At 37.3% G+C, this 15,572-nt stretch overlaps 1 protein-coding gene across 2 annotated transcripts in view; it reads right to left on the bottom strand.

The window, feature by feature from the left end:
- MTMR8 (myotubularin related protein 8) overlaps positions 1-15,572 on the bottom strand; it is a 249,806-nt gene that overhangs the window by 125,318 nt on the left and 108,916 nt on the right. The window contains exons 9-12 of one of the 2 annotated variants that reach the window (XM_043457715.1): positions 13,146-13,271; positions 12,239-12,288; positions 5,407-5,607; positions 2,860-2,988 (exon numbers count right to left, since the gene is read on the bottom strand). In XM_043457715.1, coding sequence (XP_043313650.1) covers positions 2,860-2,988; positions 5,407-5,607; positions 12,239-12,288; positions 13,146-13,271 — 506 coding nt within the window. The remainder of the gene's footprint in view (positions 1-2,859; positions 2,989-5,406; positions 5,608-12,238; positions 12,289-13,145; positions 13,272-15,572) is intronic. The other variant, XM_043457716.1, reaches the window with a different exon arrangement.

Genomic DNA, 15,572 nt, shown 5'->3' with positions numbered 1-15,572 from the left:
TAGATAGAGGGATTGGGCTGGGAAGTCAAGCTCTGCCTGCAGAGAGAAAGGGAGAAGCAGTGCTTCTACCCCACAAGAGGGTCAGGCTCAATCTGGCACTACCTATAACAAATTAAATACATACATTCCTTTCAACCCACATATCCCCTTCCTTAGAATCTATTCTGTAGACTTTTATGGAATAAAGTGATTTAACTGACTGCTTCTTGGAACCTGCATGGGGAAATGGATGTTCAGGGAGTCTCACCTGGGTGAAGATGACACTAAGGGAGGAGAGAAAGGCTGTGCCTTGAATGCCCCAATTCATTATTTCTTATTTTTAATTTTTAACTGTAACTTTTAACCCATTTGTGTATACATTTAAGAACTGTCTTTAAGTGCATTAAAGGATCTAAGCTCTTTAGGCAAATTATTGTTTGTTTATCTGAGTTTGAATAAACTCTGGGAGTTGGTGATGGACAGGGAGGCCTGGCGTGCTGCAGTCCATGGGGTCGCAAAGAGTCAGACACGACTGAGCGACTGAACTGAACTATCTGAAATTCAAATTAAAAAGTACTTTGGGATTGATATAAACAAAAATACAATATACCAAAACTTATGGGATACAGAGAAAGAACTGCTAAAAAGGAAATTTATAACTGTAAATGCATTCATTAAAAAAGAACCACTTAATCTTACACCTTATGAAGCTAAAAAGGGAGGGCAAATTAAACCCAAAGTTAGCATAAGGGAAGAAATAATAAAGATTAAAACAGAGATAAATGAAATAGAGATTATAAAATATATAAAATCAACAAAACTAAAGTTGGTTCTTTGAAAAGATTAATAAATTCAATAAAACATTAAGTTAAACTGATTAAAAACAATGACAGGGTGCTCATTTTGGCAGCATATATAATACAATTGGAATGATACAGGGGTTAGCATGACAGGTGTAAAATAATAGCATGCAAATTTGTGAATCATTCCATATTTTGCTATGATTGTAGAGCTTTAATGTTCTCGCCATAACAGCAAACAGCAAAATGGTAACTGTATGAGTAGAGGATGTGCTAACTGATCTTGTTGTGGTGAGCATTTCACAATATTTACATGTATCAGATCATCACATTATATACCTTAAACTTACACCATGTTATATGTCAATTATATCACAATAAAACTGGAAAAATGCCCCTCAAACTCCCAAAAGTAACCGAAATACATCATTTAATATGTTATCCAGTTTATGTACAAGATGCTTTTGACATTAAACGAAGGTATTTTTGGCCTCAAAAAATAAAAGAGGAAAGTCTCAAATTACTAAAATCATAAATTAAGTTAGGGATGTTACTACTGAAGTTATAGCAATAAAGAAAAATACTAGAGAAAGTCATGAACAATTGCATGCCCACAAACTAGATGAAATGGAAAAACTTTTAGAAACACACAAACTTCCAAAAATGACTCAAGAAATAAAAAATTTGAACAGATCTATAACAGTTTCTGATTCAGCAATCAAAAAATTCCCAACAAAGAAAAATTCAGGAACAGATGGCTTCACTGGTGACTTATACTAAACATTGAAGAATTAACAATAATCCTTTTCAAACTATTCCAAATGTTAAAGAGAATGGAACACTCTCAGCTCATTCTATGTGGTCACTATAACCTTGATATCAAAGACAGACCAGGACATTATAAGAAAACAAAACTGTAGATTAATATGCTTTATGAATATAGATGCAAAAATCCTCAACAATATACTAGGAAACCAAATGCAGCAGCATATTAAGAGGATTATATACCATGACCAAGTGGGATTCACCCTAGGAAAGCATGGCTGATTCAACATGTGAAAATCAGTGCTACACACCACATTAACAAAATTAATGAGAGGGAGTTCTCTGGCCTAATGCCCTGGATTCTGAGCTTTCACTACCATGGTCTGGGTTCAATCCCTGGTCAGGGAACAGAGATCCCTCAAGCCATGCAGTGTGGCCAAACAAAAACAAACAAAAAATAAAATTAAGGAGAAAATAATACATAATCACCTGCATCTCAACGTGATTCAGAAAAAAAACATTTGATATAATCTAAAACAGTTTCATCATAAAAGCACTCAGCAAACTAGGAACAGAATAGAATGTCCTAAACATGATAAAGGTCATTTTTAAAACAAAACAAAACTATAACATACTCAATGCAGAAAGACTGAAAGATTTCCTCCTAAGATAAGGAACAGTATAAGCATGCTCACTTTCACTACTTCTATTCAGCACTGGAAGTTCTACATAAGGCATTAGGCAAGAAAATAAAAGGCATCCAAATTGGAAAGGAATAATTAAAACAATATCTATTCAGAAATGACATGACCTTACATATATAAAATCCTATAGAATATACAAAATAAACCATTAGATTTAATAAATGCATTCAGTTCTGTCTTGTACTCATTGAATTGTGGTCAGTGAGCATGGCACCCTGTACTTAACACTTTGTGGGGAAAGTAGAACAAACTATATCAGCACATTCTCTTTCTCTGTTTTTCCTTCTCTTTGTTGGGGAAAAGGATAAGAAAGAAGAAAAATATGTAAGAAAAGACTAAAAGGAATGAAACAATCTACATCTTGACTGGTTGTACTACTATAAATAAACTATTGTTTCTTGTTTATTTCCCTAAGCAAGTAACTACAAAGCCATGAAAACCAATGGGAGTGTGGTCTTGCTTTCAGAGGCAGCAAGGAATGGGTAATCTGGGAGAGAATGTCCTACTCCATAGCCTGGGTTATGTAGATGATGTCAGCTATACAAGGAGAGGCAAAGAAGCTGAGGCCTTGGGGCTTGCTGTAAGAAAGGATGAACAGCTTAGGAACTTACTGAATGTTGTACGGCACAGTACTAGGATTGAGTACCCCATACACAGTGAAGCCTTTATAGAGAGGGTTCCTGAAGTCTGGTTTCCTCTGAACCAAGAAAGGCCACACTGAATGGGTTTTCTCATATATTCTGTAAGAAAAGAAAAACAAGCCAAAAAATTAAAAGCAGCAAGCAAGTAACATCAATAGATCTGCTGAACTTGACAATCATCTAAATTCTATTAACAAGTAACCTAACTTAAGACAGAGGGCTAGGATATGATACAAGGAAAACGAAAATAAATTGTAATGAAGAATGATAGAGTAACAAATTATCTGGGCTTCAACTTATCCGTTTTTAAAGAGATTAGAAAGAATTCCACATTGAAGAGAAACATGCCGAGTATATATGTAAAGATACTTTCTCTGCCTCAGAGTAGTGATGTAATCTTAGCGATGTCCCTAGCCCTTTCTGGGCCTACTTTCTCATTTGTATAATGTGATCTTTACAGTCTCTTCCAAATCTTGGATTCTACGAATAACCTTTCCAGTTTTTAAAAAATCTAGAATTACTTAAAAAAAATCTGGTAAATTAACAGACAAGAGGTGAATTTCTGGCTTTTCTATATTTTATTTCAAGCCAGCTTCTCCTCCACTCAGAAGGTATAAGACAGTGAAAGACAATTTAGCAATTTATATTAGCAAATATTTATGAGTTATCCTAGGTGAACAGTACTGTGATATTTATATTAAAAGACTGATTCTTCTTATCCCTTAGCTGAGTCCCTGGGAAGCGACTTAGTTAACACAAAAAAGCATGGAATTCATTGTCTCCAGTGAAAGCTGCTGTGTATCCATGCATGGGAAGTTCATTTGCTCATACAGTGTCAAAAAAAGCTCTAGGAGGACAACAAAGAGAAGTGATATGGGGTATATGACATAAAAATTGTAGTCTTGTAACTTTTAGAATTCTCAGATCATTCCAATGAGGCCAAAGGAACTGTATATGCATCTTTCTCATTTGTTGTTGGTTGAAAAAAGAAAAAAAATCTTGCAGAGGTAAGGTAAGTAGTATTTGTTGAGTATTTACTATGTGTCAAACACTGTCCCAGACTCTACTTAAAATACCCTATTAAATTATATAATAAAACCTTGTGAGTTATTTTATTCCCAAAATAATAATGAGAAAATGAGACAAAAATTAATTTGCAAAAAGTCACACAGCTAGTAGGTGACAGAGCCAAAATCTGAAACCAGGTCTCTCTGATTCTAGAGTCCATGTCTTTTCTTTCATGGATGAATGATATGTCTGCTCGTTTTATATAACCACTATTAAAGCATATGTTAAAATTTTCAACTTTCATACTTTTACATGGAGATTCAGATTTGTGTGAGGAATGGGTTGAGGATATATTAGCCTCATTTTAAGAGGGTGGAGAAAAAGTATACAGAAAAGATCTCTGATTTTAGTGCTAGAAAAGCAGGTCAGAGATAGAACAAATGTGTTTATAAGCATTTGGGAAGAGGGTAAGAAAGTTCTCATTGCAAAATGAAATAGAAATGGGCACAGAAGCTACTAAGTAACTACAGATTTTGAAGCAGGAAGATTCACCACGGTTCTCAGTGTTGACAAGAAAACAGAATTAGAGACTTATCCAGGATATATCATATCAGGGCCTGAGAACTTGAGCTAATTGCTACTCAGCTAACAACTACGAAACAAGAATGGACTGTGAGACAGTCACTTCCCCTCTTTATTCTTTTTCTCTGACTCTAAAACAAGGAGAATGCTATTCCCAGAAACTATGTCTTGTCAACTTCAAAAATTATTTACATTTTATACATTGCAAGGATGTTAGAGTTTATGTCTGGTACCAATTCAAGTGCCTATAGGAGCTGGGGAAGTAACATACGAAGTGAGCTGAGAATAAACTACAGAGAGTAGTGAGAATTGTGGCAAACAAGTGTGAGCTTGCTTCATTCAAATGGAGCAGGCTATTATTCATCTCCAGATGATTATTGCCATTAGAAAATGCAGGTCCAGTACTGCCAGAGTTCCTGATTTTGCAGAATATCTTGCCACAGTGGCTTTTTGATTGAGGAAAAAATCCTAAAACAACTGGATTTTTATGTGAAATATTAAGATATTTAAATGCTGACTACTAATTAATAGTTTAAAAAATACTCTACAGATGAAACAGAATATGCCTGTTAAGCCAGACTTGGCCTATGACCTGCTATTTAGTGATCTTAGACACAAATGATAAAGGACAGTAGCTAATGCCTACTCACACACTCATTCCTTATAAAATCTTTGCACATCCATTGCTTTATTGGTTCCTCATGATAGATCTGAAAAATAGGTTATTATTATCCCTATTTCACAGATAAAGAATCTAAGGTTTTGAGGACTACCCATACAAATACCAAGTGTTTTATGCTTCAAAAATTATTTTTATAGTTGTCCTCTCCTCCCCTTTTGTGAACTGCTGTCCCAAATTCAGGGTGACTGGTAAATTTACACTGATCTCCTCTCCCTATTCAGTGTTTTCTCACAAACTGAATTCACCTCAGATCATCTCGATCCTTCTGGCAGTTTCCAAGGAAGTTCCCAAACTGGCAGGAGAAAACATGGTCATGAATTTCCAGCAGGAAATTTTCATTAAACTCAAAGGCACATGGAAATTGTTCCATTAATTGCCAGATACAGTCTAGGAACTGTGTGAAAATAGGGGATACTTCTTTAGAGTCCCCATCCAGGTGGCCACACCTAAGAGATACAAGTAAAGGTAAAGAAAGACAATGATTAACATCAGGGATTACACTGTTTGGAACAGGCTATAGCAAGGTCGCTTTCTGTTTCTGTGTTGGAATTGGTAAGGAAATACGTAATGCCAAAATACCACTTAGAATCTCAAAGTTCATTAAGCCCAGTGGACCTCTTAGCCACCAGCAACTTTCACTATTATCCAGATCATAAACCCTTTGGTCATCTATTCTATTTCCTTTTACATCCTCTACAATAGAACTTTCTACAATGATTGAAATGTTCCATATTTGTGCTGTCCAATATGGCAGTCATTATTAAGCACTTTAAATGTGGCTAGTATGACTAAGGAACTGAATTTTCAATTATACTTAATTTCAATTAATTTAACAGCTACATTTAGCTCCATGTGATCAAAGATCATATCTATGTTGTTTACTGGATAGTGCCTGGTGTGAAAATGAATGAAAAAAATCTCATCCCAGAACTGTTTAATGTTTTCTCTCCCATGATGCTCTTTCCCAACTCTACCATCCACTAGAAGCCCTAATCCACTGTAAACATACATGGCGTCCTTAGCTTCTACACTGGATGTTCTACCTTTTGATATAATTGAAATCTACCTCACCAAGGACACTACTTCTTGGGGCCCAAATAAAATGGAGAAGGCTCATCATTCACTCTTCATGTATCATAATCCTAAAAGAAAGCTGAAGTGGGATCAATTTTCTCGTCGTTACCACTGCATTCAACTATTCCGTTTGCTCTCTTAAAAATACTTCCATTATGGGTCATGCTCATTCATTTTCCTCAGTGTTGTCTTCTACAATATTTGGGTCACTTCTCTACATTTTCTGAAGAATCTGACTCCAGTTGTTAAGTACTGATCTTTGGAGTAGATGCAGATAACCTACAATGGCTTAGACTCTTTAACTAACTAATGTACTTCACTGATCTTTGCATCTACTTCACATCAGGCTTGTGTATCCATGACATCCATGTTTCCTGATGTTAGCTAAAGGTGCTTCCTCCACTTTGAAACCTTAATCTCAATAGCCTGCTCTGGTCACCACATATTATATTTCCAAAAGCTGCTCATCTTACCTCATCCAGCCCTCATCTTTGGACCTCTCTACTTGCCAGATTCCTCCCAGCTTCCTTACCACCCTATATTCTAGATCTGCTCCCATCAACTATTCTTTCCCCATTTTCTTCAACTTTCTGGTCTTTTTTGTCATTATGTTCCTTCAAAATCCAACCACTGAGGAACAAACAAAGCTACGTTCTCTACTTCCACATCCTGACTGATGAATGCTGCTTGAGAAAAATTTAAAACCAGGCAAATTGAGAACTTAAGTCTCCATACTCAGCTGGAACTTAATTGCTCCCAAGTAACTTTTATTAATGGGCTTCACTGATAGCTCAGCTGGTAAAGAATCCACCTGCAATGCAGAAGACCCAGGTTCAATTCCTGGGTTGGGAAGATCCCTTGGAGAAGGGATAGGCTACCCACTCCAGTATACTTTGGCTTCCCTGGTGGCTCAAACAGTAAAGAATCGGCTTGCAATGCGGGAGACCTGGGTACAATCCCTGGGTTGGGAAGATCCCCTGGAGGAGGACATGGCAATCCACTCCAGTATTCTTGCCTGGAGAATCCCCATAGACAGAAGCATCATAGACAGAGGAGCCTGGCGGGCTGCAGTCCAGAGGGTCGCACAGAGTTGGACACGATCGAAGCAACTAAACAGCAGCAGCAGCAACCTTTATGTATATCCTTAACACAGTTTTCCCATTAACCCTTACAGCTCTTGCAAATTTTAAGCTATCTTCTGTAACCCTGACACATTTCACATTGATGTCTACAGTATTAATGAAAAAGAGGAAGGCCATCAAGTAAAAGTATCTAACTTCTGCCTTTGACATTTACAAACTTAATTCCTTCTCCACCTGTCCTTCCATGTAGTCTCCACTGAAGAGGTGTTCTTAATTATCAGTTCAGTTCAGTTGCTCAATCATGTCCAACTCTTTGTGACCACATAAACCGCAGCATGCCAGGCTTCCCTGTCCATCACCAACTTGCTCAAACTCATGTCCATTGAGTGGGTGATGCCATCCAACCATCTCATCCTCTGTCGTCCCCTTCTCCTCCTGCCTTCAATATTTCCCAGCATCAGGGTCTTTTCCAATTAGTCAGTTCACATCAGGTGGCCAAAGTATTGGAGTTTCAGCTTCACCATCAGTCCTTCCAATAAATATTCAGGACTGATTTCCTTTAGGATGGACTGGTTGGATCTCTTTGCAGTCCAAGGGACTCTCAAGAGTCTTCTCCAACACCACAGTTCAAAAGCATCAATTCTTTGGCACTCAGCTTTCTTTATAGTCCAACTCTCACATCCATACATGGCTACTGGAAAAACCATATCTTTGACTAGATGGACCTTTGTCAGCAAAGTAATGTATCTGCTTTTTAATATGCTGTTTAGGTTGGTCATAGATTTTCTTCTATGGAGCAAGGACTTAATTTTCTTCTTAAAGGAGCAAGCATCTTTAAATTTCCTGGATTCAGTCACCATCTGCAGTGATTTTGGAGCCCAAGAAAATAAGGTCTCTCACTGTTTCCATTCTTTCTCCATCTATTTGCCATGAAGTGATGGGACCAGATGCCATCGTCTTAGTTTTTCACATGCTGAGTTTTAAGACAGCTTTTTCACTGTCCTCTTTCACTTTCATCAAGAGGATCTTTAGTTCCTCTTTGCTTTCTGCTGTAAGGGTGGTTCTTGGTTATACCTCAAGCTAAATGCTTTCATTTGGAAGGAAGTTTTTATCCCTTTTTTCTCCTAAGGAGTCATTCTATAAAACACCCACTATTTCTTTCAAATCTTTAATCTTCTTTAAAATTTATTTATTTTTAATTGAATAACAACTGCTTTACAGTATTGTATTGGGCTTCTGCCATACATCAATATGGATCAGCCATGAGTATACATATGCCCACTCCTTCTTGAACCTCCCTGCCACCTCCTACCCGATCCTACTACTCTAGGTTGTTACAGACCCCCAATCTGAGTTCTCTGAGCCATATAGCTAATTCCCATTGGCTATCTACTTTAAATTCCTATTGGCTATCCATGGGGTCACAAAGAATCGGACACGACTGAGCAACTGAACTGATCTATTTTACATATGGTAGTATATATGTTTCCATGTTACTCTCTAGTTTCATCCCACCCTCTCCTTCCCCCCACCCAATGTCCATAAGTCTGTTCTCTACGTCTGCATTTCTTTTTCTTCCTTGCAAATAGGTTCATCAGTACCATCTTTCTAGATTCCATATATATGTGATAATATATGACATTTGTTTTTTTCTCTTTCTGACTGACTTAACTCTGTATAATAGGCTCTAGGTTCATCCACCTCATTAGAACTGACTCAAATATGTTCTGTTTTATGACTAATATTCCATTGTATATATACACCACAGCTTCTTTATCCACTCATCTCTCAATGGACATCTAGGTTGCTCTATATCCTACCTATTGTAAATAGTGCTGCAATGAAAATCAAAACCACAATGAGGTACCATTACACACCAGTCAGAATGGCTGCTATCCAAAAGTCTACAAGCAATAAATGCTGGAGAGGGTGTGGAGAAAAGGGAACCCTCTTACACTGTTGGTGGGAATGCAAAATAGCACAGCCACTATGGAGAACAGTGTGGAGATTCCTTAAAAAACTGGAAATAGAATTGCCATATGACCCAGCAATCCCACTTCTGGGCATACACACCAAGGAAACCAGATCTGAAAGAGACACATGTACCCCAATGTTCATCGCAGCACTGTTTATAATAGCCAGGACATGGAAGCAACCTAGATGCCCATCAGCAGATGAATGGATAAGGAAGCTATGGTGCATATACACTACAGAATATTACTCAGCCATTAAAAAGAATTCATTTAAATGAGTTCTAATGAGATGGATGAAACTGGAGCCCATTATACAGAGTGAAGTAAGCCAGAAAGATAAAGACCAATACAGTATACTAACACATATATATGGAATTTAAAAAGATGGTAACGATAACCCTATATGCAAAACAGAAAAAGAGACACAGATGTACAGAACAGACTTTTAGACTCTGTGTGAAAAGGCGAGCGTGGGATGTTCAGAGAGAATGGCATTGAAACAAGTATACTATCAAGGGTGAAACAGATCACCAGCCCAGGTTGGATGCATGAGACAAGTGCTCAGGGCTGGTGCACTGAGAAGACCCAGAGGGATGGGATGGAGAGGGAGGTGGGAGGGGGGATCGGGATGGGGAACACATGTAGATCCATGGCTGATTCATGTCAATGTATGGCAAAAACCACTACAATAAAAAAATTGAAAAAAAAAAAGAATGAGAGCAACAATGAAAAAAAATAAATAGTGCTGCAATGAATATTGGGGTACATATGACTTTTTTCAATTTTGGTTTCCTCAGGGTATATGCTTAGTAGTGGGATTGCTGGGTCATATGGTAGTTTTATTCCTAGTTTTTTTAAGGAATCTCCATAATGTCTTCTATAGTGATTGTATCAAATTACTTTCCTAGCAACTTTGCAAGAGGGTTCCCTTTCCTCCACATCCTCCCCAGCATTTATTGTTTGTAGATTTTTTGATGATGGCCATTCTGACTGGTGTGAGGTGATATCTTATTGTAGTTTTGTTTTGCACAAATCTTCAATCTTATTTTTTAAAACTTTTTTTGCATGAAAGATTCTTTAAATCTATAGTGCTTTATAATTTTCACCAGTTTCAGACACATGATTTCATATAATTTCATAACCCTCTTAAAAATTTCCTACCCCTGTTTTACTCCTCTCTTTACCCCCTTCCCTAGTTTCTTCCTAACCACTACTTTGTTCTCTATATCTGTGAGTCTGCTAGTTTTTTGTTATATTCACTAGTTTGTTGTGCTTTTTAGATTCCACATACAAGTGATATCATACATATTTGTATTTCTCTGTATGACTAATTTCAGTTAGCGTAATGCCCTCCAAAGTCCATCCATGATGCTGCAAATGACAAAGTTTCACTCCTTTTTATGGCTGAGTAGTATTCCACTGTGTGTGTGTGTGTGTGTGTGTGTGTGTATATATATAATGTATATATATTATCCATTCATCTATTGATGGACACTTAGGTTGCTTCCACACCTTGGCAACTGTAAATAATGCTGCTATGAACATGGGGGTGCATTGTATGTTTCTAAATTAATGTTTTTGTTTTGTTTTTTCTCAGATATATACCCAAAAAGAAACTCAAAAAGAAACACAATAAATACTAACCAAGGATATGGAGAAAAGGGAACCATCCTAGTTGTTTGTGGTAATATAAAATGGTGCAACCAGAGTGAAAAATAGTACAGAGATGTCTCAAAACCTAAAAATAGATCAACCTCATCTTCTTAATGTTCTAAAATACCACCAGTTCTAGGAAGTTTCCTTTGCCCAGAATGGATAAGGTTCCCTTGTAGCAGTTATCATACTATGTGTGTGTGTTAAGTCGCTTCAGTCGTGTCTGACTCTTTGTGACCATATGAACTATAGCCCACTAGGCTCCTCTGTCCATGGGATTCTCCAGGCAAGAATACTGGAGTGGTTGCCATCCCCTCCTCCAGGAGATCTTCCCAACCCAGGGACCAAAACCTTATCTTTTACATCTCCTGCATTGGCTGGCAGATGCTTTACCACTAGTGCTACCTGGGAAGCCCATATCATACTATGCTGTCGTCACTAATTTTATTTTCTATAAAAGAAGGGACAGCAAACACATCTGGTCCAATACAGTCCCCTCAAAATCTGGCATATTGCCTGGACCAAAGTTTGTTGATAAAAGAAGAATAGATGGACCCAAATAGTTAGAGAGTGGTAATCAAAGAAATTAAATGGATACACACCAATGTGGGATACTAAGACTTGAATAGCAACTTCTTTGAGGGTAAAACTCATATTTTATGTGCCTTTGTTATCAGTTCAGTGTCTCACATAGTTTACAGCATATTGTTAGGTATTTGGTAAACATCTTTTATTCTCATAACACACAAAGTCTCAGTGAGGCTGTCTGACTTATAGCAGCATTAGATCACTAAATAAATATAAGTCCTTGCACCCACCTCTTACCAAAGAACAGAAATGTGCAAATGCCTTTTTTTATTATAAAAGATTAAAAGTTGCATTGCATTAGATATTACTCCCTCTACCTGAATGCTCACTGTTCTCTCTAGCAAACTCCTATTCAGTCCCTAAAATTCATCCTTAAATATTGCCTATTCCTGGAAGCCTGTCTTGTGTTCTTCAAACACAGTTAAGCTCTTTTTCTTCTGTGGCCTGTGATGTCTATTCTTCCTTGAAATATTTAATGATTGGATATAATCATTTGTTTCACTTTGAAGGCAGATATAATAGTCTAGTTACACCTGTGTCCCTAGTTCCCTAGCATTGTGCATGGAGTATGTGTTTCTTGATGAAAAGAGATTTATGCCATGTTCAACTTATTCTTCCTTCTTACATAAGAACATATCAGGGTTTTGATAAATCTCACCCTACTGAATTCTCCTTAGCCTCTACCTTTAAAATGAGGATATTTTTACCTTTGGGAGAACTTGTGGCCCATGCATATCCATTCCTTCTCTATCAGGATCTTCATTTTTATAGAAAAAGAAAACTTTGCATTAGAAAAATCATAAAATTAATTAATCATACCTATAAAGTATCAAAACACTTTGCTGAAGTGAACTTTGTACAAATTTGTGTTGAATAATCATAAAGTTAATTTCCCAAATGATAAATAATTAATTTGGATTTCCTTTAAAGGACTATAAAGGCTGTCTTCAAATTTCAAAGCTCTCAGGAGAAATAATTCTGGATTTGTACTCAGTGTCACATTTTCTTTGGCTTTTACATAATGTGTGACAGGACATATGAGTCATAACTAAATCTTGATAAACTTATTAAATTCCACCTATGAAGAAACAGGAATCCAAAAGCAGTATTTGAGTTTGTACCAAGAACAAATCTTGGTATAAATGCATTTCAACCATTAAAAAAAATAAAGCACTTCCAAAAGAAAAATGAGGATAAACTCCTACTGTAAGTTCTGTTTCATAGAAAGACAAAGTAAAAAGTGTTCGATTCAGCACCAGAAAACAATCATGTGTCTGACATCAAGACAGCTGACACTGAAGATGATGAGCCCATCAGTTTGCTTATTTAACAATCATCCATTCAACTTTGTTAACTTTTTGAGTCTTTCCTTTACCTTACACCAAACAGCCTATTATATCCAACTTATGTTCTGATGGGTAAGAAACCATGTTGAGTGTGCAGTGGAAAGTATGTAGACTGTAAATGCCTACTTTAGTGGAAAGAAGCTAAACTGAAAAACAGAGCTGTTTTTGTAGACCTCTTTCTTATAGAAAACAAGTTGGTTGAAAGTTATATTTGATCTATTCATAATTGCCCCTTGTGCAAGGTAAAATCCAATCACTGCTCTCTTACCATGAGTCCTTTGAATGTCCTGTAAAATGGATCTAACAGGATGCTGGCCACAGAGCAGACCTGTGCTGTACGGTCCCACCCATCAGAACAATGGACTAAGACATTGGTCTTTTCTACCTTCACTGCCTGTAAAGACAAGAGGCAAAAAGTAGCATAAACAACTTTTACATAGCATGCCGGGTTAATTATATACAGTTACCATCAATACAGCAGAGAACTTGGTCTTAACTGGGCTACACTAATTTCTTCTCATAATGTGGGTATCCTATATAAGGAATGACCCTGGAAAAGGAAATGGCAACCCACTCCACTATTCTCTGTCCATAGGATTGCCTGGAGAATCAGAGAAGCCTGATAGGCTATAGTCCATAGGGTTGTGAAGAGCAAGACACAACTGAGCATGCACACATGGGGAATGAAAAAGAAAATAAAGAAATGTAACAGAAGGTGAGCTTACCTAATAGGAAAAGAAAATCAAAACCAACACATGATATGGGTAAAAAGAAAAACAAAAGATCTACATTTATAAAACTTCCAAAGAAGGCATGGATCAATTATTAGAGAGAGGAGTGGGCAAGAGGAAGAATTCATGCTCAAAAACAGGACAGTTCTGCATCTCAGTCCCAGACCTGACAGTAATTTGCTTCGGAATCTTTAGCCATTTAGTCTTACTAATATAAATACTTCTAACTTAAGGTGGAGAGGTTTGCCTGTCTTAGGTAAGTTTCTATATAATCAGAATCATGTAAAAATATGGGCAGTTACTCAACCTGAGCAATTTTGGCAATGGGAGCTATTGAGCATTCGCTTATTCATTCTAGCACTTAATTATGTATCCCTCTATGTCATGTATATGCTAAGGATTAGAGATACAAAGATGAGACTCAGTTTCTGCCTTCAATGAGCAAACTATTCAGGATTACCAAAGGTAAATAAACACAATGCAGTGGAAAAACTGATGCTATAGGGTAATGTAGCCTTTTGTAGGATCCAGGGAAGCTTGAACCTTGAAGAAAATGTAGGATTTTCTCAGGTGAGGAAAAAGAAGGGCATTTATTCACTCATTCATTCATCTACTCACCTAGCCAATAACTACCGAGTGACTATACAAGATGCATTATAGTGTGCACTGGGGATACAAAAAAGACAAACATTTAAATGAATGACTACAAACCAATGATAACTAAAACAATGAAAGTTAACACCAGATACAACAAAGGCACATAATAACCAAAGAAGACGAGACAACTAAAGTGGGCCTTGTCAGATGAGTAGACATTTGTCAGATAGACCAGGAGGAATGGATATTCCAGGCAGGGGGCATAATCTGACAATATTTACAAAGGCAAGGAGGCATGGCATAGGTGAGGAATTATTAACTAGCCTAGTGGTTGAGGCTACACTAGAAGTGAGAGTGTGAGGAGAGACAAGTCTGGCCAGGAGGGCAAGGTTCAGATTGACAAGTGTGCACTTTATCTGGTGGCAATAGGGAGTCGCTGGAGTGTTAAAAGCAGGGAAGTGCCATGATCAGATGTACTCACTCTGGTGACAATAAGGAGAATAAGAGGACACAAGTTTGGATTTAGAAAGATCAGTCAAAAAGCCACTAAAATTGTGAAAGGCAATATGCACCTGAATAAAGGCGGTAGCAGTGGGGCTGAAAAGGATAAGAGGGATGTTAAGAATAAAATTTTAATAGGACATATTGAGAGAACAGATGTGGGATGAAGGAGAGGGAAAAGTAAAAAATGACTCTTAAATGTGTCATTTAGTAATAACTAAGTGGATGACAATACCATTAGCCTGAACTAAACACAGAGGAAGAAACAAGTTTTAGTTAGTGTTCAGAGTAGATAAGATTTCATTTGAGGCCATGGAGAGTCTGAGGTAGTTGGGGGATGTCCAATGGGGCATTCAGTGGACAACTGTATATGTGGGTCTGGAGTTCAGGAGAACGAGGAAACTGAGCCAGAGTATAGATGTGACCACAATATGAATAGAGATCGTAAGTGGAAACTGCATGGCTGGTGCTGCCCACGCAGAGACCACAGTGAGAAAAGGAAAGACCTTAGAAAGCAGTAACTTTTATGGGGAAAGTAGAGGAAGAAAAGAGCTATTAAAGGAGTCAGCTTGTGAAAAAGCCTGAAAGGTAGAAAAAGAACCAGGAAATAGTAGTTGGATTAAGGCCAGGACTACAAAAATGGTTCAAAGAGAATGGGGATAACAATGTCAAATGCAGCAGAGTGGTGAAAATAGAACAAAGGTTAAAGAGTAACCTTGAGATCCACAAGTTAGGGGTCATTAGAGACCTCAGCAAGAAGAGTACTAATGGTATGGAAGGAAACTGGATTATAGTCAACTGAAGAGTGAAGGGATGTGAGCAAGTGCGAATAAGGAAGGTCAATTACTTTCAAGAAAGCTCTAAGC

This window comes from Cervus canadensis, chromosome X, assembly GCF_019320065.1.
Source record: "Cervus canadensis isolate Bull #8, Minnesota chromosome X, ASM1932006v1, whole genome shotgun sequence".
NCBI classification, from domain to species: domain Eukaryota; kingdom Metazoa; phylum Chordata; class Mammalia; order Artiodactyla; family Cervidae; genus Cervus; species Cervus canadensis.
The sequence above is the reverse complement of the archived record's forward strand: the minus strand, read 5'-3'. Positions and strand labels throughout refer to the sequence as shown.